Raw genomic sequence first — 27,634 nt, forward strand, 5'->3', positions numbered from 1 at the left:
GGATCGATTGAGAGGTACAAGGTAAGATTGATATCCAAAGGATTCACTCAAACCTATGAAGTAGATTATTCAAAGACATTTGCTCCAGTTGTAAAAATGAATACAGTTAGGGTGATATCATCTTTAGCATCTAATTGTAATTGGAACTTAAACCAATTCGATGTGACTCATTCCTTCATGGTGAACTTGAAGAAGAAATCTACATGGATATACCTCCCGGATTCTGTGAATATACTACCACCAACACTGTTTGCAAGTTAAAAAAAATATTGATATGGGTTAAAGCAATCGCCACGAGCATGGTTTGGAAGATTCACTAAAGTTATGATAGGTTTGAGCTTCAAACAAAGTCAAGGAGATAATATCTTATTTACCAGACATTCTAAAATAGGGGAAGTAACTGTGTTATTGGTATATGTGGATGATGTTATAGTCACATGTAATGATGAGGAAGGATAACAATTGTTGGATATACACTTAGCCAAGGAATTTGAGATTAAATCCTTGGGAAAATTGAAATACTTTCTTGGAATTGAAGTTACCCACTATAAGAAAGGAATTTTCATATCTCAACAGAAATACATTACTGATCTTCTGCAGGAAACTGACAAGACAACATGCAAGCATTCAAATACTCCAGTTGATCCAAATGTAAAGTTGGAAAATGTAGAAGAAAATATTGCGGTTGATAAGGAAATGTATCAGAGATTAGTCAAAAAACTTATATATCTCTCGCATACTATACCTGATGTTGCTTTTGCTGTTAGCTTAGTCAGTCAATTGATGCACCGACCAAAGAAGATTCACTTACAAGTTGCACTCCGAATTTTACAATATTTGAATGGAACACCTGGTAGAGGAATTTTATTTGAAAGAAATGAGAGTGTAGGTCTTAGAGCATATATCGGTGCTGACTATGCAGGGTTAATTGTTGATAGGAGATCAACTACAGGTTACTGCACTTCCTAGTTGGAAATCTTGTGACTTGGAAAAGTAAGAAACAAAATTTAGTATCGAGATCTAGTGTTGAAGCAGAGTTCAGGGCAATGGCACAAAGGATATGTGAATTAATATGGCTGAAATCAATCTTAGAAGATCTGAGGATAAAGTGCGATGAACCAATGAGAGTTTATTATGATAATAAGTTGGCTATCAGCATAACTCATAACCCAGTGCAACATGACATAACCAAATATATTGAAGTTGGTAGACACTTTATTAAAGGAGAATTAGACAACGACCTTATTTGCACTCCATATGTGTTCTCGCAGGACAACCTTATAGATCTTCTAACAAAAGGGCTGAACAACAATAACTTTGAAGAAATTGTGTCCAAATTGAAAATTATATATATATATATATATATATATATATATATATATATATATATATATATATATATATATATATATATATATATATATATATATATTCACCAGCTTGAGGGAGTGTTTAAATAATTAATTAATTTAGTATTTTTATTAGTAATTTAAGTTTGAATCTTTAGTAATACCCATAAAATCAGAATACTCTATTTAAAGAGATTAACATATATATATATATATATATATATATATATATATATATATATATATATATATATATATATATATATATATATATATATATATATATATATATATATATATATATATATATATATATATATATATATATATATATATATATATATATATATATATATATATATATATATATATATATATATATATATATATATATATATATATATATATATTCTTAATGTATTCTATTTAAAAAGATTAACACATATATATTCTTAATAATAATATATCAAATTATTCCTCTTTAATACATTTCCATCCCAAAATCCATCTCATTACTCTTAATTTCAATCGCACACTTTCACATTCGTTAGCGATCACTCTTTTTTTTCCTTTTGTGCAATTTCAAAAATTTCAGATTTTCGCGGTTTTACTCGTGCACATTATTAAGGTATTTTTCTCGTTCTGTTCGATTGTCTCTTAACTTTTGTTCGTTCATATGGTTTTTCTGTTGGTTTTCATCCATTAGCTTAAATGATTTGGTTTGTTCTTTGAAGTTTGCTCTGTTATAGACTTCAAGAATTTATTCCATCACATCACAGATGATGCTACTTCGACGAACAACTCTGATATTCACAAACAACCTCACCGTTCAACTCTGATATCACTTCTTCCTTTTCACACAACAACAGCAAGAAAAAAACACAACTTATAGGCTTGTGATTAAGTGGTTGTGTAAAAAGGGGATGATGAATCATGCTCATGAAGTGTTTGGTGAAATGTGCGAGAGAGGTATTCTAGTTGATAGTTTGACATTGGGATATGTTGTGTATGGGCTTCTAACAAAACATAGAGTTAGAGAGGCTTATCAAGTGTTAGAGAAGATTGATGTTGTGGATATGAGTGTTTATCATGGATTGATAAAAGGGCTTTTGAAGTTGAGAAGAGCAAGTGAAGCAACTCAATTGTTTAGGGAGATGATAAAGAGAGGTAGCGAACCGAATATGCATACCTATATAATGTTGTTGCAGGGTCATTTGGGGAGGAGAGGGAGGAAAGGGAGTGATCCTCTTGTCAATTTTGATACTATTTTTGTTGGTGGTTTGGTGAAAGTTGGACATTCAAAGGAAGCTACTAAGTATGTGGAGAGGGTGATGAATAGAGAGATGGAGGTGCTGAGGTTTGATTATAACAAATTTTTGCATTACTTTTCGAACGAGGAAGGTGCGGTAATGTTTGAGGATGTAGCGAAAAAGTTGAGGGAAGTAGGGTTGGTTGATTTGGGAGACATACTTGAGAGATATGGACAGAAGATGGCAACCAGAGATAGGAGGAGGAATAGATTTCCAATAATTAAGGATACTAATGTATGATAAACGAGTCATGTAAGTATTATGCAGATTGATGTAAAAAAACTAAAGTTGATTAGAAATGAAGCGTTAATGGTAGTGGAGAAATCTGGCTAATGTATGTTTTCCTATTAATGAGCTCTTTAAGTGGGACTCTTGTCAAAAATGAGATTTCTTTGCAAAAGATTTCTGTATCTCAAAAAATAAGTAAATAATAATCTACACACTTTTAAGAGAATGAAACTAAAAATGTATTTAATATTTATGTTGACTTCAAAATTTTCTTTCCTTTCTATGCGCAATTCTGTACCAAACGGTGGAAGTAATCTTTTCTCTCCTTCATTCTCCTTTTTCTTCCCACTCACTCTCCATAATCAAACAAAAGAAAATGAAACCACACGACGTCGTGTTCCATTTCTCATATCAAACTTAAATTCAAATTGCTCTACCCGCGTTCACCATTCGCAGTTCGCACTTCAGATTCATATTCTCTCAACAAAAGGAAAAAAAAAGAAGAAGATTCATCTTCTTCCCAACGCAAGCCCCAACTCAAAATCCTAAAAATTTCCCAATTTCAAACCCTAAAAATCTCCTCAAATGTCATCTCCGATAACATATCCAGTAATCGCCGACGACAAGGATCTCGACGATGCCGCATTATGGGCGATGATCGACTCCGCCTCAGCTTCACATTCTTCATCCAAGCACAAACCGCTCGCAATCAAGCACCACCACAACCGCCAATCATCTTCTCCAATCACGAACCCCTCACCACCGCCTCCACCGTCAAAGTTCCCGAAGTACTCGCGTGATTCCACCGATAGTGGCGAAGTTGTTCAAGAACCTTGGCGTTATGGACCTCCAAGGAAGGTCGCGAGAATCTGCGATTCGAGTTCCTGTGAAACGAGTCCTCTAGCTATAGTTCAAACTGCGCAGAAGACGCCCACGGCAATGGTTTATTCGTCACCCGAGATCGGAAAGGTTAATGAGGCATCGCCGCGGTGCTTTGGGAGGAATCATGAAGAGAAAGACAACGGTATGAGGCATAGCTTGTCTGGAATGTTTCCTACGGTTTCTTTGTTTAAGGAGTATCAAAATGCAGCTATGGCGGTAATTACTCTGATTCCTTTGCTTTTTCAAGTAAACATGCTATTTGAGTTGGATATCATATGATAGATTTATTTCCCTTCTCACAATTAGGATATGAACTTAATCTTTTTGATAATCTTAAACTATGATAAACATATAGAATTTCCATAATGAAATGATTAGTGCTAGGTTTTAAAAACCACCGCTTTTGTAATAAAGAATAAATTGTAGTTACTTCACACCGTGACGACTGCATTTAGCATCGTACCATCTGTACTGACTGAAATCGCAAAACCCTTTATCCGATAGCGACCATTATTTAAAACTTTGTGCTAACTATAATGATAGTTACTTTCACAAATTTCAATTAAGCAATTAAATAATTTTTTTTCTTCTGGAAAACTGCTTGGTGAGTAATGCTCATTGTTACTAATGACATTTTGTTAAACCAACACAACCATTGTGTTACATAGCCTTATTACCAATTGTTTGTATAACATGATAAATTGATGGAAATTATTCAGTGATAGTGGTAATAAATTGATGGTAACTTATTCACAGTGATAGTGTATGGCATTAAACTCATCAATTGATCACTTGAAAAAGGAAGAGAAGCCACAGTCACATTCTCATTATATGGTCATAACTCATAACATATATAACACAACAGTATCTGCACTTTCCACGGTTAATTATGCAACTATATGAAGATGCAAGAGTTCGTGTAATGCAATTATTTGATTTCACCTGGGATTTAAATAATGATCATCAATCCTTTATTGTGTGTTCAATGGACAGATTTTGGAGAAAAGTGATTACACTTTGATTTCGGGGAATCCTTACATTAAAAAGACAGGTAAAGTGCAAAGTTTCTCTTCATTCTTCACTGTTAAAACGAGAATGTAAATGTTACTTGGCGCACATGTTTCTTTTATAGGTTGGAGAAAGATTTCTTGTTACTTCAACATTTCTTATGAAATTAGAGACAAGAATATTGAGTTCGATGGGGATCGCAATGTTCAGCGAGCTGAGTTTGTCATTCGTGCACACATGCAGTATGTTTGGTTTTTGTTAATTTTTCATCCGAATGATCACTATTCTAACCACTAGATAATCTACCGTCACTATTGGGTTTTTTGCTACACTAGGGGTGGCAGATTCTCAGATGGATGGGGCTCTTGTGATCGTCGTGAAAAGAGATTTCAGAAACCAAATCATGATGTACCAAGCACAGCAGAAACTAGAGCCAAAAATAAAGCTTGTCAAGTATGTCATATTATGATCTTATGCTTTTTTTGAATTTATTTCAACCATTTGGTGAGTAATTGCAATTAAAAATTGTATGGCAACCTAAAATGATAATTTTTTAATTGTCCTATTGAGTTTGAAAGAGAGAAAAGTACAGTCATAAACAAATAGTTTAAGAAAAAATCAATGAAAAATTATGTTATAACTAATCATGCAAAGTTACGAATCATTCTGTATATTAACAAAGATCATTGTAACATGTTGATACTTTTACAGGACCTACTAGGAATTGGGGAATATCGACCGGGTGCAACTAGTCAGCTTCGGTGATATGATTATTAAAGATTTTTGTAACAATTTAACATGCCCTAGTATTTGTTGAGTGTAAAGTTAACAAAAAAATAAGTTGTATAAAAAATGAATTTTTCTTGTTAACAAAAAATAAGTTGTATAAAAAATGATTTTTTCTTGTTTCTTTGAATGCACGATATGAATAGTTATAAATCATAATAAAACTGTCATTTAACAAGTATTTTGATGGAACTCCAAAATCCATTCTAAGAAATTAAGTAAAGGAAATATATCAATGTAAAAGACAATTGATGAAGAAAGAGAATAATATAAAATGGATTGAATTTCAATATACTCCTCAATAAATTTTGTACAACATCTCAAATGTGTTATTTTTTTTTTTAATTCTACTAAGCCACACCAACTCATTTAAATTTTCATTCAAATGGCGCAACCGTAAAAAATTCATATTCCACAACTTTATTTCGTATATTAATATTATTTTAATTTAAAATAAAAATAAAAATAAATATTAATATAAGGACTTAATTGAAATACTGACAGTGTAAAAAGATTTTATACCATCAGTTAATCCTAGACGTTGGAAATTGAAATAAGTTTGAATTTTATTTTAAAAACCTATAAAATAATGCAAACGGATGATGGTGATGAATCGACAATGTAAATCATTTTACACTGACAGTGCATAGTAATTAATCCCTTAATATAAAATAAATAAGAATCAAATTTAATTTAAAATTTAATTTGATTCTTATTTATTTTATATTAAGATTAATCTCAAATATATGATATATAATTAAAAATAATAAAAATAAATAATATCACATAATTAGTCAAATTTAAATTTTGACATCCTTATATCCAAAATGTTTCTAAATATACTCAACTAAATTTCCTTGAAGTTGACAATGAACTTGCTTTTCACGAATACTTGCTCTTCTTTGTATTCTTGTTGCAAGATTCGAATGATGACCTTAAATGTTTAAGTTGTTGAGTTGTTGTTATCTACATTATCATAAGAGTAATCAAAATCACATCCATATGTGTGTCGTTTGTGTTCAACAGTTATGTTGTTTAATATGATGTAAGCATATATGGTATGCTTGGGGGATTTCAGGTGTCAGGCACGCGCTAGACCACATATAATTGCAAATTGAGATTGAAACACTCCAAATGTCTGCTCCACATCCTTTATAGCTTATTTTTAATATTGTGCAAATAGTTTTCTCTTTTGTCATTGCTGTATTGAAATGATCTTGACAAATGTAGGCCACTAAGGATATATACCATCCGCCAAATAATACCCCCTATTATATTGAGTCACATTGATTGTATATTGCACATTGGTAGCATGTCCTTCCAAAACATTGTTAAACACGTTAGATTGGTTTAACACATTAATGTCAATGATTGAACTTGCACTACCAAAAAATACATGTCAAATCCACAAGTCTTGTGATGCCACTGCTTCAAGCATGACTTTGGATTTACCACGATCACCTTGACAAAACTGTCTTTTTCATGCAACGAGATAATTTTTTCATTGCCAATGCATACAATCAATGGAACCTATCATGTATGAAAATCCATGTGACTCCCTCATTTGTAAAAGATGTTCAACATCATTGTTATTAGGCCTTCTCAGATACTCAGTCCCAAACACCTCATTCACACCCCTAAAAGATGTTTAATGCTTTCACCAATTCAAACATATTCATCTACAATGTCAGCAGAAGATCTATGTGCCAACATACGAATAACAGAAGTGCATTTCTGCAATGATGAATGGTCATTTTACCAATTGCATCGACCTTCATTTGAAAATATTCATCATGATTTCCAAGGGTTTCTACAATTCACAGAAACATGTAACTATACATTATGAACCTTCTATGAAATTGGGCATCTGTGTATACTGGATTTCCTAAGAAGTAGTCATTGAATAATCATATATGCTTTTTTTTAAAAAAAAAAAGAAGTTTGAGGTTGCCCTTTGAAGTTAGCAACGTTTAAGTTTGGGGTTGAGGTACTAGAGAAATTGGTCAAAAGAAGGAAAAGAGAAAGAAACACAAGAAGCTAAAAATGACTTATTCAAAAAAAATTATGAAAAAGAAAGAAAGAAGAATAGGACAAACAAAAATGCATTCTATAGTACCAAATAATCAGATAAATAATCATATATGAAAGAAATCAGGTAACATAAGGCAAAATATGCACATAACTCCAAAGATTTAAGCCTATTATCCCAAAATATTCTACTATGACATAAGCCACGTTTTCTGTAAAAAGACCTATAAAGTGTATGTTCAAATATGAATTTGATTGAAAATTTACAAACTCATTGTAAAATGCTTATTTACGTTGATTGTGTGAATACCCTATAAAATTGAGTGAATAAAGGTGAGATGAGAGACAAATTGAGTATTTGTGTTGTTGGAAGAACTTTTCCGAGTTAATTGGATTGAAGCAGGGAACCAACATGTTGATCAGAAGAAGAAATGCGACGTCTATTGGTAAGGGCAAGAGTTTTAATTATGATGAAATGTTTAGTGTGTAGACAGGTTAACCAAGGATAAACAATATAGTAAGTTTGAGGTTGTGATGACACTATGTCGTTACATAATATCGAAGAGTGTTTTTGACAAAATCGGTGGAATAATGAGCAAAAGGAAAGTTAAAATGTTGAAGAAGTGAGAAAAATAACCAAGGGGAAGAAAATTGGGACGAAGTGAAAATTAGAAGAAAAATGAAGATAATAAGACAAACTGCCTCTATTTCTCTCGCGGACGCGGTGCTGGCATTGTGGGCACGATGAGCTCACATCACGACCGCGATAGATAGCATTGTAGGAGCAATGATGTCACATCACAATCACGATAGATACCAACATGGGCGTGATGTAGCGAAAAATATGACACATTTTACAACTTTAAATAGAAAAAGTGGAGATATTTTTTAGGATTCTCCTAGAGAGAAAGTGACCGCCAATGACCTTTTGTGGATGATTTTGGAGAGTATTAGAGCCATTGGAGGTCATATTTTCCATTGATTTTGATGTATACTTCTTATTAATTCATGGTAATGATTTATTGCACTATGAGTATCTAAGTTAATCTAGATTAGGTCTTTTGAGATGAACCTGAATATACCATGTTGAATCATATGATTGTTTGAGATTAATTGAATTCTCTTATATTATACAATTATTTAATTGTTCTTGTGTTCATTATTTTTTATGTGTGTGACGAGCGTGTAAATTGATATCAGATGAGTATAGATTATTGACTGTAAATCTACTAATCAGAACTAGAACAATTATTCAACTTAGTAATTAACTAGGGAATTATAAGTTGTGCCTTTTGAATTTACGAACTTAAAAACGTCTGATTTAACTCTGAATTGACCTAAGGAATTAAAGAATTATTGTGTAAATTAATGAGTTATACACCAAAGAATTATGTACAGTGGTCTTGTTAATTCGTTCTGAGATCATAACTTAATTGTAATTCAATTGATATACATATCATCAACATGTATAATTAGGGGATTCGATAAAAAGATGTAATCACCTTTCTGCATCAAACTTTACTCCGTTAATTTTCTCATCTTTGTTTTCGTGCAAAATCTAATTGAAAATCCCCCAATTATGTACATTAAATCACATTGCTATTTCTTTGTTTTAATTCGCAATCTCTGTGGAGACATATTATTTTATTACTTCGAAGAGACTTGTACACTTGCTACAATTGTCCATCAAACACCTAGAAGAACTATAAGAAAAATTATTAAGAAAGATCTCAAGAATATCGATTTGGATAAGAACATGATCTTTGATAGATAGAACATTATGGTGAACGTTGATCTATGTAACCGATATCACTTAGTAAGATAAAACTTGATTGTTGTGTTTATATGTATATATGTAAATAAGTTGTTTGTTGATATTTATAAATCAACCATTTTTTAAAAAGAAGTTTACTAGTAATAAGCCTTTTAATTTTTAATTTAAATTGTCAAGTTAACCAATCCAAAAAGGTAGGATGTTCGTGGTGCAATTTGAATCGATTTTAATGTAAAAGTTCATTTAATTCAAAGATAAATTTACTTGTGGTTCATTTTATTTTTAAATAATTGATTAAAAATTCTGATTGAATCTGATTTAATTTTATAATTTTTAACTTGAATAAGTTTTTGGATATACAAATTACAAATATATATTCTATTAATATTTTTAAAACACTAAAACAATAGGTTTGATGTAATATAAAATATATATTAAAAATTAATTATAAAGAATGTGAATGATTGTTTATAATTAAAATAAATTAAATAATAAAAATAAATAAATTAAACTAAACTAATAATAATATTTTAAAAAATTTATCAACGAATAATTAATTTATACAATATATCATACAATAAAATTAAATAATTATAAAAATAATATATGCATTTTAGTTTAATTTTAAAAATTCAATCTAAAATGCAATTCAAATCAGACAATTTTATCGAAATGTCATCGAAACATATAAAATATTTTTTTTCCGTTTTCCTTTTCTTTTATAAATCAATTTACTTTCACTATTTAAATTGGTTGGATGTGAAGATGTGCTCAAATTTTTTTACTTATCTATTTTTTCTAGTTGTCTAACAAATACCGTTAAAATTGGGTTTCACAACCCATATCGATAGCTGACCAAACAAAATTTTAAAAATATTTGTATAAAAACAACCTAACACATAATTTTATAAAAAATTTAATCACAACTTTTTATTAATTAAAAAATATAAATAAAATTTTATCTCACCTTAATAATTACCACCACCCCATAATTTTAAGGATTTAATTGAAAAAAATTACATAAAATAAATTGAAAAATATTCTCTTTTTTTATTGTTTTTTCTAAGAATATAGATGTGTTTTTATGTAAGTATTTCTCACAATAAAAAAAGTGTTGTAGAGTTTCTCACTAAATCTTAATCTCGGTGGAGCAGCACACATATGATCAGTTTGTTTAGTTTTAAAAAGATAGATTTTTTTTATATTTTTGAAAATGGATTTTACAAAAATGTTTATAAGTTTTTTTTAAATTTGTTTTTTATAAATTAAAACACTAATTTTGATATACTACAACATAAGCCTACATTATTGAAGATCAAAGTATAGTCAAAATCACAGTTTTTTCAAAAAATTCTATTTCAAAAATGATTTTTATGAAAAGCTATTTGAAATATCTTTAAAACTAAGTGAATTTTTAAAATTTTGATATTCAATTTTTTTTTCAATAAAATGATGAAATACCTAAAATAACATTTTAAGAATAATTATTTAAATCAAATTTTCATTTGAAATTTTTATGAAAAGTTTCTTTATAAAATTTATTTACACCAAAATATGTTACACTATAAAAATCATTAAAAAAAAAGCCAAAATAAACAGGTCCATACAATGTTATATTTGTTATTTCTAGGATTTTAAAATCGATTATGATTTCATTTCAATTTAATCTCCAATATACAAGACGAATTCCGATTTTTTTTTACCAAAATAACCCAATTTTTAAAGAAAATTCCCAAAATAACCATGGTTTCAAAAAATCTCTCAAAGTACCCCACTTTTAGGAGGAAGCGCCAATCCAATTGGCAACTCCTCTTAAAAATAGAGTGGGACGCAAATTGGATTGGCTATGGCACATGGTGCAGTCAATCCAATTGGCGCCCAAGTGTGTTTTTACAAAGGAGACGCCAATTGGATTGACATCTCAGTGTAAAATGCAATTTTTTTGTTATAAATAGATGTGTTGTGTGAATCATTTTTCCACATCTTATTTCATCATTTGGCAATCATGTTTGGTGTTCGTCGCCGATACAAAAAGGTGATTTATGCGAGAGACAAACCTCATATGCTGATGCTCTTCTGGAACGTCACTACGTTCGATCAACTGAAGAGGGATCTGGTTCGTTGGTTAGATAGGAAAATACCAGAAGGGGAAAAATTAGAAGTATTGAGAGACTCGACAGTATCTTTGGTTGGGTGCGAATGAAAACTGATAAGGATGCGAGGGAAATGATGTTCAGTCGAGATGACATCACTTTGATTGTTGTAATCACTTAGAAATATTTTTGTTTTCAATTAGCTTATTTTGTACTGATGTTTGTTGTGAACCTCGTTGTAACAAAAACTTTATGATATATAATAATTGAAGGTTACAGAAATACAATGTTACAAAAAGCTTATGACCCAGATGATGCTCCTCGATTGGGACAGTTGTTCTTGTTGTGTTCTGGTTGACGACAGATACTACATAATCTTATCATTTTATCTGTCGAATCCATTTCTGCCCTGATACGTGTGTTGTTTGGCCTTCCTTTTTTCTTTCTACGCATCTCGTCGTTGTGCCAAACTATATCACCTTCGTATGGAGGCCAGTATTCCTCCATTCGTAGCACCGAGAAGCTTTTATTATATACATTCATGACGGTGACGACCTTGTACACATCAGATAAATGGCTATAAGCGTCTTGATGAGTATATGCGCATGCTGCAATGACATGGGAGCAAGGAATGCAAAAAGTCTGGAATTTTCCACAGTCGCACCAACTTCTATTTAGTCTAACATCATAGGCTAAATTTGGTCTCCCCTCGTTGTGGTCCATTGTTTCCTGGACGCTGAAATTTTGCCTATGACGGTCAAAGACTGTTACAACGTGTGTGCTAGCTTTGATGATCTCCTCTTTCATGACTTTCATGCAACACTCACTAAATACTTGCCCAGACATTAACACCGCACTCCATTTTTCACCTCTGGTTGCGAACGTAGAAGTCAACCTATAATAGGTCGATCTTACCAAGGCGGTTATTGGCATATTTCTAATTCCTTTGAATACCCCGTTCATGCATTCCATAAGGTTTGTTGTCATGTGGCCCCGTCGACAACCTTCGTCAAATGCCCTTGTCCACTGCTCTATTGGTATGTTATTCAACCATCTTCCAGCGTCTTCATTAGACAGTCTAATTTCATCACAATAATATTGAAATGACGGCTGAGTTAGAGCATACCCAACATTCACCACCTTCTTGCGAAGATTCTTATCTTTTATTGCACGCATGAAGTTTTGTGCAATATGTATAATGCAATAGACATGGGTAAAATGAGGATCATGCCATCCGTTGTCATGGTTGTTGTAGGGACTCTCAATGGTAGCATGTCTATCAGAAATCAAACAGAGATTGCCTTGTGGAGCCACATGCGCTCTGAGATGTCGAAGAAAGAAACCCCATCCACCAGCCGTTTCACCTTCAACCAGAGCAAAGGCAATGGGAAAGACATTGTTGTTGCTGTCTTGTGCAACCGTCATAAATAAAGTACCCTTGTATTTGCCGTATAACCAAGTGCCATCAATTTGAATAATAGATTTGCAGAATGCGAAACTTTTGATGCATGGGGATCCGCTTGTCTGGCCTATCTTTATAGCTCTTTGTGTAAAAACTCACACAAAGACACATCTACCTTTTCTGGATGTGTTGTTTTGCTCCAACCATGGGGTTGGTCAAGACTACCGTCCCTAGCACCCGTCAACAACAACCCTTTCACATTCATGTATGTACAAAAGTAAGTTGTTTAAATTGCTATATATTTACTTACTTCTTTAACGATTATTATCTCTAACTAATATTTTTACCTTTTTGGTGCAGATGGTCAGCACGTCGTATGAGTTATAGCAGATGTCCTAGACACTGTATTACCCAGTATCGCAATCTGTTGGATCACATTCGACCGACAGACGTAAGGATAATAACCTCATTATTTCGTTATAATTTGTTAACTTCTTCTACTAAGTTTATAATCCAAGTTACTTTCACATTTCAGTTCATTTGGCGTCCATACCTAAATTTGGATCATGACCATGAGGTCAACGCTGAAGACGCAGCCGTATGGACTGTGTAACACCCCTTTTTCTACCCCAAAATATTTAACATATAATCAGAGTAAATAAGCACCCATATAAACAAAAGGGCGTCACATCGACGTTTTCAAAAACTAAAAGCTTTCAAAAACCAACAATACACCTGGTCATTTAAATAACACATCTCAATTATCATGAATATTCAGGCATATGCGTTCGCAGCGGAAAATAAAGAATACTCATGTATTTCATAAAATGATCCATGTCCCATACCACGATCATCTCTCAACAATCATCTCAAGATAACGTAACTCAAGTAATAACATACTGCATCTCCAATGAGATATGAGTTCGATACTACCAATCTACCCAGTGTTACATGACCAGAACATTGACTCATTACCTAATCGTCAAACTAAAATACAGAAACTCTCCAGCTAATCTCGAGCGAGCTACCGTTCTCTTACTTCAGTGATACTACTCTGGAGTATCTGCACGATACCCATGTAAAGGTAACATTCAAACAGAAAGGGTGAGAATTCAAATCATTATGAAATAGCATAATCAGGCACAATGATTAAATCAACAATTAACAGAATTCATCACACCTTGGATAATCATGTCAATAATATTAACCAACATTTATTTCACATATTTCAAACATACATTAACACTCAAGAAGTTAATACTAAAATTCAATGCAATATTCTCAAATATACACATAATCACAATTATCACATAATCACATATTTCACCAAGTTAAGTATCCAAACATCACCAAATTCAATTACCATATCTCATACGCACATCACAATCACAACCATGCAAACATTCAACTATCACATGACTCTAATGTGACTCAATGCAAGACATGTGACTCTATGCATGTGGTACCATCTACTACCTTGCCTATTTCCATTAAGGATCAACGAGTGCTCATCTACCTCGCCTATTTCCAATTCAGGATTAACGAGTGCTACATCTACCTCACCTGTTTCCAATAAGGATCAATGAGTGCTACATCTACCTCACCTATTTCCAATTAAGGATCAATGAGTGCTCATGTGAACCCACAGTTTCACCACTTCCACAATGAAGTCGACCATGCTATGAATGAATGCACACATACCAACACATATGCAATTAAGATCATCTCTACCATCTTAACATTCCACATATCACCATAACTCAACTCTATGAATTATCCACCAATGGTACATATACACATTCATAACAACATATCATCCACAATTACATATACACATTCATAACAATATATCATTCACAATCCACCAATGGTACATATACACATTCATAACAATATATGATTCACAATCCACCAATGGTACATATACACATTCATAACAACATATCATCCACAAATCCACCAATGACACATATACACATTCATAACAATATATCATTCATAATTATGCATCACACCATTCATCATGCAATAACCAATTCATGTTACCACATGAATAATATCAACAAATAACAACAACTCATCAACATCTTAACATCATCGACATAACAACATAATTATCACGCAATCATATTACAACAATGCAACGATTCATCAACCAAACGTATAACCCAATATATTTATCAATACTGTAGGCATGTGAATATTATTAAAACATATTAACAATCAATACCATGTTTTAGGTATGAGCATTAGCTTTCTAACGCTTCAAACGCCACCAAAATCGGACTCACGAGTTAAAAGTTATGATCAAAACCGTGCACGAAGGCATTACTAAAAGTTATTGTTTATTAAATTTTCCAACATAATTTTCATCTTCTTCAACCCCCATAACGTTCATGAAATAATCTCCAAAACTATTTTATTCCTGAAACAAAGTTATAGCCCTCTATTTCAGCTATCCAACGCTTCGAACAACACTCGATTTGGACTTACGGATCAGAAGTTATAACCAAAACGATTTCGACAATAAAACATAAAAACAGGCCGCGAGTGTGACGGACAACATGCAGAATTTTCCGCGGTTTTCATCGTTGGAGGACTTCCGGACCTCCGATTTCAATTCCGTAAAAAGCCAAACGTTCAGAAAATTATAACTCACACCATACTCCAATTATATAACGTTAATTTGCAGTTTTAACACAATCAATCACCACAATCAAGCATAATCATCAAAACCTAACAATCCTAAAATCATGCAAACTAGGGATTTTAACCTAAACATACATCTATCCATTGACCCGATCATACTAACCCATAATAATAAGGATTCCTCCCTTACCTCTTCAATTTGACGGAAACCCTAACTCTTCTCTTTACTTTTCCTCTCCTCTTTCTCTATTGCCTTCAATGTTCAAATGAATTCTAATTCTCACTCTCCTCACCTCTTACTATTTATATTAGTATTCTAGTTGGGCTTAAATCATGACATCCATCTAATTTAATTACTAGGCCCACTAATACCTAATATTTAAATATCTCTTATTTAATTCAAATAAATTAAACTAACACCATATATCCACTAAGTTAATTAATTCAATTATTCATGATATCTCCTATCAACTAAATAATTAATTAATACACCAATTCAATTAATATAATCAATTATTATACTACCTCACAATCAATTAATTACTTAACACTCCAAATAATTAAATATAATATAATAATAATAATATACGAACTAATTACTAAAATTGGGCTGTTACAGACTGCATGCACATCGATAATAAGATTCACAACTATGGAGATGCACAACGGTGATCGTGTGAAGTTGCAGTTTGGTATGCCCCAAAACATCCCAGACCCCCCAGCAAGCCTAGGAGAATGGCATCTGCGCAAGGTTAACGATCAATGGAACTTCAATCCATGACAAAGCTTTGCAAGATCTGAGTGTCGCAGATGGAAGCACCGCCATGACCATGTCTTAACTGACGCAGTGATGCCAAATGAAGAAAAATCAAGTCGTACTTATATGGCTTGGTACAGATCGGTTGGTTTTCAGTTCATCGCCTATGATATGTACATGTACGACCCACGCCAACAAACTTACACACCAGACACCTTAACTTCTAACCCCCAACAACATTGTCAGACCGGATACATACAAACCCCTGTCCGTCAAACTTTCTGTTCTACAAACACACAAACATACAACCCAAACATGCCATACACCCAACCCCAATACCAAAAGCATACCCCATACCACCGCCAACAAATTGATCATTAACCAGAGACCCAACATCACTTCGCACCCAACACATCACCCTACCAAATTGATCATTAGGCAGAACACCCAATGATCATTCAACACCAACCGCCTCTCCTCCTACCATAGCCAAAAATCCCAAACCTCACAAAATCAAAACCTCCAACAATCCTATCTCTACCAAACACCCCAACAATCTTTCCAACCTTTCCTCGACGCATCATTCACACCCATGTCTCCCTTCAACCGTCCCAATCACCCACCAATGAGTCAAACACAACCTAACTACTCTGGCATGGGTATGAACTCAGCTATGGCAGTACACCTTCGATGCATACTGAAGACTATGCCGATTTGTCTGACTATCTCAACATGTCATCTTCTGTAGTTGGTAGTGATGCTCCTGGCCCCTCAGATGCTCAACCACTAGTGGTGAATCATCAACGCGGGTTAGGACCACGAGTTAGGGTAGCTAGGGGATGTGGGACTGGATGTCGGTTAGGTGATCCCGGTCATCACCATTAGGCTTTTTTGTGTAAACGAGAATTTTTATTAATATCAATTGGTCCTATTTCAAAATTATGTATCACGTAGACCGTTTAACAAAAAAAATTGCATTTTACACTGAGGTGTCAATCCAATTGACACCTCATTTCAACTGATACACATGAGCGCCAATTGGATTGGCTGGACCATGTGCCCTAGCCAATCCAATTGGCGCCTCTATTTTATTTTTAAGAGGAGTCGCCAATTGGATTGACGCCTCCTCCTAAAAGCGGGGTACTTTGAGAATTTTTTTGAAAACATGGTTATTTTGGGAATTTTCTTGAAAAACATGGTTATTTTCGTAAAAAAATCACGAATTCCTACTATAGTCTCAATCTCTGAAGCATGAATGTTTTTAAAATGATGAAATACCGGTACCGAGTACATACCCGTCCCGAGTACATTGTGTGTATGATTTAAATTGATACTGAGGTGTCTCATTGTGTGTATCATCTAACTCTTTTAAATTTGGAATGAAACTTGAATGAGTGTGCTTTATTGTAGTTGTTTGTGTAGAATATAGTTTTGCCATTTCTGAAAGTTTATTTATGGTAGGTAAGGAAAAATGAAACATCTGTTATCATTAGTTTTGCCATTTCTGAAAGTTTATTTAGGGTATGTCAGGAAAAATGAAATATTTGTTATCATTTTTGGTGTTAGGATTTAAATTTGAGTGGAAAGGGAGGAAATGTTGGGTATATAAAAGATTTTACTATGGATCCTTTCCTTCTTTCTCCTTTGCTTTCATCCCTTTTTCGCATCAATTCCTCCTCGAACTCACAAACAAACTCTAAAAGAAGGAATTGGTGAGTGATTGAATTTGGTCTGGTACAGCAACGCTTCTTATAGGCCCCCGACTTAGTTTTCAACAGTCTTTTTATCCGTTCCTGTTTCAATACTGAGATATCTTTCAGATTAACATTTTTCTTTCTCTTTGTTTTTACAGACCAGTGACGTTCTACCATGCTTGGAAGAACAGCGGGTGCGCCGGCTCTATTCTAAGGGACCGAATTTTGGTAGGCTATCTTTATCTGTATTCATGCTCAATTTGGATTGATAATGTTATGAACTGACCATTTGTGTTGTTAAACTTAGTTTTGGTTTTCTATATGCATTTCATAACCAGTTACAAGATTCTTTAAATCCTTTATCTTCCGTCTAACCGTAAAAAATCGATTTTCTGTAGATTTCAAGAAGGAACTGAGGTCACTTAATAGAGAATTGCAGCTACACATTTGCAGCTACACTTATTTTAATTTAATTAATGCATATCAGTTGAACTATTTCATCCACTTCCGATGGCAATAAAAGACATTTAAGTTTCAAACTTCATTGCCTTATTGTACACCAAATATGTACAATAGTACCATATTAGCTTCAGACTCTCCAAACAAATTTCATTATGCAATCATTTGGATTCTACCACCATGAGACCGCCATGCAAGCCACAATTATAACCCTACAAAAAACCAAATGAAGCACTATTTAATTATAAAGTTGACTCAAATTGAAAGATGGTGTACTTTAGGAAGGTGTAACACTGAATGAGAGTAATGGATTATTATGAGAGTAATGGATTATTTAAAAGTAATAAACAAAACGTTCTCAGATCCTAACTCAACTTACAGAGAAGTCGATATTGCTAAACGCATCACTAAAGTATGGACCCTAGTACTCACTCACGGTTAATTTCTAATGATTATTATAATTTCTTTTACAAATTTAAAAAAAAATGTGAGAAAAGAACAGTTGGCAAAAAGTAAATCATAGAACCTCAATATCATTGAATTTTAAGAAGAATCTTGACTTGGGAACTGACAACTTGGTCTGAAGAACTAAGGCAATTTCAGCACAGAGTTTCTTGTTCAACTCTGGATTGAGAATACCAATGGCCACAAATTCACCATAAGCAGCTGGCTCCTCTGTGTTTCCAAAACACATGGGTATTGATCCTTCTAATGAAACTGTCACCCACTGCAAATCAAGATAATCTTCACATATATATAATAGTCATGCAAATAGAAAGGCTTAAAAGAGTGAGGGGAAAGTGTTGATACAGATTGAGGGTAATTCAAGATGTTGGCGAGAGTTGAGTTGAGTTGAGAAAGTATGGAAGACACATCAACACCATCAAAGCTAACGTTTGTTGAAAGGTTGAGACAAGGCATCTTCACTTTGATCACACTTTCCTCACACGCAAAATAACACCACCATACACCTTTTATCTTCTCGTTATTTGAATAACATTAATTTTAAAATCAAATATTTTTTTTATTTTTTAAAATTGTTTCAGATTTTTTTTCTTCACCGGGCCATGATGTTACGAAGTTTACGTGTTGTCCAATTCAATGTAACGTTAAGGACTAAACAACTAAAATTGTTTGGAGTTTGGTTCCTACCGTCTTACTTAAATCATCCATTAGTGTTGGAGCAAATGATAAAAATAATAATTATGTATTACTTATAAGGATGTTCAAATTCAAATAAAATTGATTCAAAAAAATTAAAAATTATAAAAAATTAAATATTATTGAATGTGTTCGGATGTTATTATGTAAAAAATATTTTATTCAGATCGAATTTTAAATTAATTTTTTAAAATTGATTTAAATCAAACCGTGTATATATTTTTATTATTATAATTTATTACCGATAAAAATCATGTACATCCGCACAAGTAAAAACCTTCATATATTAAATTATCTATTTGAGATACAATTAAAGTTATTAAAAAATTTAGGCATGAATTATTTGATATTTTATATAGTCGAATCAAGTTAGTTCTACCTCTTATTTTTTTGGTCTACAACATGTAATTATTTTTAATTCATTTTGTTAGATTTATTTAGCCCATTATAATTTTATGAGAAGATTAATGTAATTGGTGATTTTTTGTATCACAGAGATTATATTATAGATTCCAATAGCTTGATTAATTTGAACAATTAAATTAATTGAATTTAACAATTTTAATCATTATGTTACTAATTAACTACAGAAGAATCTCATCCTATATATTAATGGAACTTCAAATAATTTACAGTTTAGGTTCCCAATAGCAAGAGAACGAAACAAAGAGGGGAAGGGAATTTAGATTCAAAATTTGAAAAAAATGTAAGACAAATTAGTAGGTGTACCACTATGATGTTGATAGGTAAGTGATTTAGAGGTATTTGTGAATGATTTTAGGTTTAATTAGTTAATTACAAAAATGAATAACGACAAGTGTAATTTTGAAAATAGTGAAAAGGAAATTTCGGGTGTTTGGTGGCACTTTTTAATCTTAGGTAGATAGTTGATTTTATGATATTGATATTGATACTATTTAATAGTTTAATTTAATCTATTTATTTTTATTATTTCATTTTTTTCAACCATAATTTATCATTTTCATTTTATAATATTAATTTTTAATATATTATATGTTATATTTTATATCAAATCTATTATTTATTAGCATTTTTAGAATATTAAAAAAAAATATTTTATATTTTAGATATTCAAAAATCGATCCAAACTAAACAGCATGATGGATCATACCGTATCATATTTTTCTAATCAATTATCTAAAACCGAACTGAACTCGCAAATAAATTTATATTTGGATTGAATGAGTTTTTAGCTCAAAATCGATCCAAATTGAACCGCGAACACCCCTTACCTATAAGTGTTCGACATTGAATTGAAAGAATCACGAATTTTACATTGAAGAGTAGTTTTGGTATTTTTGTAATTAAAACAAATTCCTGATATGGAATTTTACCAAACTATAGAGAACTTCGAATCAATCTTTCTGATTAATTACTCCTCTTGTTCTTCACTCTTCACTCGAGTGAATAAATCAACATTGGTTGCAAGGCGATTCTGCTACATGATGATTATTGAAGAAGAAAAAAATGAATTTGGGAAGAAAATAAATTAGGGTTTCAACGAGAGAAGGAAGAAGAAGAATAATTCCGCAGAGAAACATCTCTGCTTTCAAATTTAAAATTTATTCAACTTTTCTATGCAACTGCACTCACTTGCTATTATATCACAATGATAAGATATATCCCTATTTATAGGCTGAGATTTCTTGCACACCAAGCAATCTCTAACTAACTTAAATAACCCAGCTAAAACAAACAAATAAAGTTAAGTTTTAAGTTATGTTGAAGACACAATTCATCTATCTTTCAACAACTTTATAATTCGACACACTATGCATTTCGACAACATGCTTCGACACAAGGAATTACATTCTCAATACACCACCTAATTCATTATATCTAAGCTATCTATATTCATCATAGATCTTACTTTCTCGAACACTTCAACCTGCACTCCTTTTGTCATGATGTATGCAATATGATTCTTTGTTTTGTACTGTTCCAAGTTCAGCTCCGCTTTTGCCACTTTCTCTTGAAGATAATGGAACCTCATTTCTATGTTTTTCTTCTTCCAAGTGCTATCATATTCTTCACTAGATTGATAGAAGACATGCTGTCGATCTTCATGGTAATTGCTCCATGATTCTTCGCTATAATTTCTTCGACCAAATTCTCCAGCCACGTTGATTGAAATGCATAGAGAGAAGAAGATATGTACCCTGCTTCACACAATGGAAGTGCCATTACTGGTTCTTTTTTTGAGTTCCAAGCAACTGATGCACCACCTAGCATAAACACATAACCGACTGTGAATTTTCTATCCTCAACATCACTACACCAACTTGAGTCAGTGTAACCCACTAGCTTACATTCTTTTCCTTCATCAGATGCAGGAATCAGAATGCCATAATGGAGAGTTCCCTTGAGATGCCTTAGTATCTTCTTTGTCGTTGCTAGATGTGATACCTTTGGCTTCTACATGAATCTACTCACCATACCTACACTGTATTCTAGATCAGACCTTGTGCGAAAAAGGTATCTTATGACCTAATAAGTCTTATGTACTGTGTTGGATCAACATCATCTTCATTTTATTTTTTCGACAATTGATATCTTGGTTCAACATGCGTCAAAGTTGAATTCCAATCTTCCATCTTAACTATCTTGAGTATCTCGCTTGCATATTGTAACACCTCAAAATTTGCCCTCATCTCTTGGGACTAGTTTAACATATTTCATTTTTTTTAGGACATTAGTCATTGCATCTTTGCATATCATGTGGCAACATCAAGCAAGTCATCCTCCTAGGTCTTGATCAGAAGATAAAGAGGTTAATAGATATTTAAGCTGAGGGTTTCATTGAACGGATCACTAATCATCTGAGGGTTGGTGCATCAATTAGGGTTTCTTGGTTCCTCAAGGAGATTGATCATTATCTTATTGGTTGAAATGGTACATCATCATCATCATGGTCTTGTCATCACCAAGAGATTCATTGTGCTTGATCAGAGTCCTTGGGATTAGGGTTTTGACCTCTAGTCAACCCTAATCATCTGCATTGTGCCAATCAGGGTTTGTCAAGGAGATGAGGTCTTCATTGAGATGAGAGGTCATTCTATGGTTGTTAAGGAGATTATGGAAGCTAGGGTTTCATGTTTGATCCATTTCATCAGGAGATTGAAGCTCAAGTTCATCTATGCATAGCCAATTCATCTATCAATCAACAAAAGTCAACCACAGGTCAACTGATGGATTTGGAGGTGGGAGAGGGTTAGAGACACTTCATTCATGTCCAAACAAGTTTCATTTGACATTTCAAACATCAAGAATGAAGAAAATAAAGTCAGATGAAAACTTTCCAAAAATAGAAAGTGACTTGTAATTCAAAATTGCCAAAAATGGAAAGGTTTTCTCCCTAAAATTACATGTCCAAAAATGCTTCAAATGAAATTTTGTCCAACATGAAAGTTGTAGATCTTGCTCTCACCTTTCCAAAAAGTCCAAGAACATGAATTTCTCATTTGTGGTTGGCAAGTTATGGATTGATCTTTGTCAAGAAAAGTATAATTTCAACAAGGCATAACTTTTGATTCACAAGGCCAAATGGAGTGAGACTTTTTGGAGCAAATTTCTTTTGATGTCCTCTATCCAAATCAAGCATTACATTTCATGAAAACTCATCACACAAAAAGTGAATTTTTCAAGTGAACCTATTTTGAATTTGGAGGGGAAAAGGTGATTTTGAGAAATATTCATTGTTTTCACTCAATTCCACTTGCATTAGCTTACAAACCACATTTCTGAATTGCTCCAAACCAGAAATTACACTGTTACATTGGTTTTGTGTATGTAAGGTGAAATGCTAAATTTAGCATAAAACTTGATTTCACTTAAGCACTTGCATTTTGGCTAATCATGATTAGCAACACCATTAACATCACATATAAAACCATAATCATAACTGTTTTCTGATTAACCATAACAAAATTGTGAATTCTAGATCTAGATCAAAAACTTTTTCATTTTTCTCTCAACTTTCTTCATCAATTTTCTTCATTCTTTTTGCCTTGCCTTCGATCAATTCATCATCTACATGCATATTGGAAGTGGATTGAAGGAAAACCTTGGAGAAATCTTGAAGAATCGTGGACTGTTAAAGTGAGCTTCAACAATGGCAAATGGAGATTTGAGCTAGATCCTTCATAAGCAACACACAAACCTTGTTCCATTCATCAATACTAGCATCAAAGAGCATCTGTTTTGCACTTCCATGGCCTAGAACGCACGATTTCACCACTGCAATTTCTGGAAGGTGAGTTTTCAACTTTAATGATTCTTGCAATTGATATATGCTTTAGATAGATCTTGTTTAGGAGGTAATTCTGCAAGTTGAACCACTGAATTTGGTTGAGAAACAAGGAAGTTATGATGATTTGAATGTTGACATGTGAAACTTTCTTTGATCGATTCTTTGAGCATGAGTAGAATTAGATGAAATTATTGCTGGATTCGTGTTGTACGTTAGGAGACCTTTCCAATGATGTATGGTTTGTGAATTTTCGTGACAAAAAGTTCTTGAGCTAGGGTTTGGATGAAGAACATGCATGAATGTTTGAAATTTTTTCCAGAAACGCTTGTTGATCCATATTTTCGTGTTTTGCCTGGTTGTTGGTGTTAGTCACTGTAGCGCACGCTCATTTTTAAATCCATACTCCCTTCGATCCCGCTCCAGTGCATTTCCAATATTGGCTTGGCATTTTTATTCATATGCTTCACATACTTCACATGCCTTCACTCATGATTTTTTTGATTTTTTCTTTACATTAGATAAATCATAGCTCTCCAACCATTAATCCAATTGAGATGAAATTTTTTGTGCCATGATCCTTGTAATCTCTACTATTTTTTGGTTATTTTTATTGAAATTGTGCACGTGTGGTTTTTAACATGGCTTAGGGTTTGTTCATATGTGTTCTTTCATGCACCTTGCTTGATGTTTTGATCATGAAATGATGATGCTTGATCCAAAATTCTTGAAATTTTGCATGTGTAAACTAGACACCTTTATGAACATTTTGGTATAGAGTTTGTGATTTTATCATTCCTGGTTTGTAAGATATGAGCTGTTGAATCTAGGTGTGACAATTTGTGTCACACCATTTCTTGTCTAACTTCCTGATTTTCTTTACCTTGCCATATGAACTTGAAATGATCTGAATTTTTTCATGTTGATTCTCCTAGATGTTAAGTTTGGATGTGAATTTTTATGGAATTGTTGGATGCATTTCCAATTTGATTGAGATTTTCTCCCCTGTTTGACCAATTGTGGACTTTTTGTGAGTCATGATCTTATATGATTTGTGAAATCCTTGTTGTTTATTGGATGGACTTGAAATTTTGTGGAGTGATTCTAGACACTTTAAAGTTTTCCATGGCTTTGGTTTGGTGCATTTATCATGTTCCTACTCTATTTTGTGCTTGCTTGAAGTTGATGCATGATTTTATTCCTTGTATGAGCTTGTTTGAACATGTTTTGACTTAGGGAATTTAATTGACTTGCTTCCACTTGTCCAAATGACTTGAAATTTGGTGTTTAGGTCATGTCATGAGTGCTGTTTATCCATGAAGTTTATTTGGATTTATTGAATTATTTTGGATCGAGTTTGGATTGATTCATTCTGTTTGGTCCAATGAGCTTCTAGATTTCATGTTTGGCCTTAGATGCCTTGTGAAATAATTTTGGTGTATGATTTGAACATGGGACCAATTGGATGTTGTTCTAATTTGATTGAACTTGATTTGTGCCAATTTTCATGTTCTGTTTTGAATTATTTCTCCCATTTTGACCCTAGGCTTTGTCCTAGGGGTTTGCTTATGTTTGAGTTGTGTTTTCAGGACAAAGAAGCATATGGCATGGAGGAATTAATTCACTTGGCTTGAGTTGCTTGTTTTGATTGATGTTGATTAACATTAAGTTTGTTTTGTAGGTGGCTTCTAAGTCATTTATGTTGAGCATGGGCTTGTGCTTTGCTTGATGCATTGCTTGTGTACAGTTAACTGTTGACTTTTAGTTTGTCTGTTTGACTGTTTGAGCTGAGTACTAATTGTATTAGATTGATTTCAGGTACATTAGTTGCTATAGTTCATTGTGAACTTGCTTGTGCTGTTGCTTGGTTGCTTAACCAATTGAGGTATAACATCACTAACTCCATGTAGTCTGGAAGACCTGGCCTGTTACTTGGCCAGGCACCTGTCTGAAGCCCTCCTTAAGAGGCATTGCTTGTGCTTGTTTATCTTTGTCCCTAAGCAGGAAAAGACCTTTGTTAAGGCAATTGGCAGACACAAGACATGTGCAATCCATCTCCTGCTATTCTGTTGAGTCATCCCCTGGCTCACATTACATGTTGATGCCTTGAGGATAGTAACCCAAGATCCTTGTACAGTTGTACAGTTGAGTCAGTGTCATAAGTGTAGAAGGGTTCCCACTTTCTGAACCCACACTTCCTTTGTCTGAAGCTCTCCCTGGCCAGGGATAAGAGCTGTGAGGCACACCCCTCACTTCCATTTTATCTGCTTCACCCTAACTCTCAATGTTAGGGTTAAGAGCTAACATCACCTGATACAGTTGGTTTGCTTTTGCAGCCTAACCCTTGTGTAAGCCCACTTTGTATGTATATAGTGTGTGCTATTTGTGATTGTTTGTTTTGATTGCTTTGCCTGTCTAGGATTAGCTTGCTGCCTGTGCAAGTTAGGATAGAAACCTTAACATAGGGCTATGATGCATGATAACTATTAGGCTCGAGTCCAGCTCCCTAGTAGTTTGTGTCTCCCTTTGTATCTGGTTAGGAGAATTTCTTTCCCTGTTGAGGGGAACTACGTTGCCCTGATCCTCATACCAGATGAGGTACGTAGGTAGGAGGTCGTACGAGATCTCTCCGGGCACCCTTTTTCTTTTTGTGTGTGTTTGCTTGACAGTTGCTAGGCTCGAGTTCCCGACTCCTTAGTAACTTGTTGTTTGTTTCTTCTTGTGTGTGTAGGAGATGGATGTAAGTCCAACAATTGGCATTCCGTATCCTCTTGTTGTGTGCTTGGAGTCCGGTATAAGTCCATCAAGTGGCATCTGGTTTCCAGTGTGGGTTGGTTTGGTTCGGAAGCTGATGTAAGTCCAGCGATTGGCGTTCGGGTTCCATGTTTGCCTTTTTGTGTTTTGTTTGGCGTGCGTGAGCCGAACTACGGTAGCTCTGATTCTCATTCCAGATGAGATACGTAGGCATAGGATGCGATATCCTAGCGAGCCCTCTCCCCTCTTCCTCCACCTGTGTTGTTTTCAGTGTGTGTGTGTGTGATGTTTGTTTTAGCAACCTTTTTCTATCGTTTGAGCATGGATCCCGTCGAGTACGACAGATGCGTAGGGGTGCTAATACCTTCCCTTCGCATAACCGACTCCCGATCCCATTCTCTTTGGTCGCGAGACCATGTCTTTTCCAGGTTTACTTCGAGCGTTTCCTTTCCCTCTTTTGGGATAAATAACGCACGGTGGCGGCTCTGTGTTGTTTTGTTTTAGCCCGCCGGTTGTTTTTCGCGGATGCGACACATATCTTATTTGATGCAACATCAAGCCTCTACTTCTCTTGTGGAATTTAATGCCAAAGAAGTATGTAATGTTTCCCAGATCATGCATTTCGAATTCCTTGCTAAGATTACCTTTGAAGTCTTCGGTCTTTTTCTTGCAGCTACCTATTATTAGCAAGTCATCGACATAGAGACATAATATAAGCAATTCACTCTTTCTTCTTCTTACATATACTCCATGTTCAATTATGCACTTCAAAAATTCTTTCTCTCTTAGAAATCTATCTATCTTCTTATTCACAACTCTTGGAGCTTACTTAAGTCCATGCATGGCTTTATGCAACACATATGCTAATTGTTCATGTTTACTAGACTAATAACTAACCTAGTTGTTTCGATTCTAGCAACATGTGCAAAAACTTCATCAAAGTCGATTCCTTCTCTCTAAAGAAATCATTTCGCCACAAGTCTTTCCTTGTGTCGAGTTACTTCTCCTTTAGGATTCAACTTCACCTTGTATA

At 33.5% G+C, this 27,634-nt stretch overlaps 3 protein-coding genes across 3 annotated transcripts; 2 read left to right on the top strand and 1 right to left on the bottom strand.

Moving 5' to 3' along the window:
- The first annotated feature begins 1,853 nt into the window (after positions 1-1,853).
- LOC127127656 (putative pentatricopeptide repeat-containing protein At1g26500) lies at positions 1,854-3,086 on the top strand. Its single transcript, XM_051056911.1, has 2 exons — positions 1,854-1,977; positions 2,084-3,086. Exon 2 carries the CDS (start codon positions 2,273-2,275, stop codon positions 2,897-2,899), a length of 627 nt encoding a protein of 208 aa, XP_050912868.1. The 5' UTR covers positions 1,854-1,977; positions 2,084-2,272; the 3' UTR covers positions 2,900-3,086.
- Positions 3,087-3,194: 108 nt separating this feature from the next.
- Positions 3,195-5,687, top strand: LOC127127655 (uncharacterized). Its single transcript, XM_051056910.1, has 5 exons — positions 3,195-3,985; positions 4,763-4,820; positions 4,902-5,019; positions 5,113-5,230; positions 5,489-5,687. The coding sequence occupies exons 1-5, from the start codon at positions 3,473-3,475 to the stop codon at positions 5,540-5,542; spliced, it is 861 nt and encodes a 286-aa protein (XP_050912867.1). The 5' UTR covers positions 3,195-3,472; the 3' UTR covers positions 5,543-5,687.
- Positions 5,688-18,386: 12,699 nt separating this feature from the next.
- On the bottom strand, positions 18,387-19,412 carry LOC127127657 (uncharacterized). Its single transcript, XM_051056912.1, has 3 exons — positions 19,230-19,412; positions 18,946-19,146; positions 18,387-18,631 (listed from the first exon to the last, which is right to left on the bottom strand). The coding sequence occupies exons 1-3, from the start codon at positions 19,338-19,340 to the stop codon at positions 18,581-18,583; spliced, it is 363 nt and encodes a 120-aa protein (XP_050912869.1). The 5' UTR covers positions 19,341-19,412; the 3' UTR covers positions 18,387-18,580.
- Between the last annotated feature and the right edge of the window lie 8,222 nt (positions 19,413-27,634).

This window comes from Lathyrus oleraceus, chromosome 3, assembly GCF_024323335.1.
Source record: "Lathyrus oleraceus cultivar Zhongwan6 chromosome 3, CAAS_Psat_ZW6_1.0, whole genome shotgun sequence".
Lineage (NCBI taxonomy): Eukaryota > Viridiplantae > Streptophyta > Magnoliopsida > Fabales > Fabaceae > Lathyrus > Lathyrus oleraceus.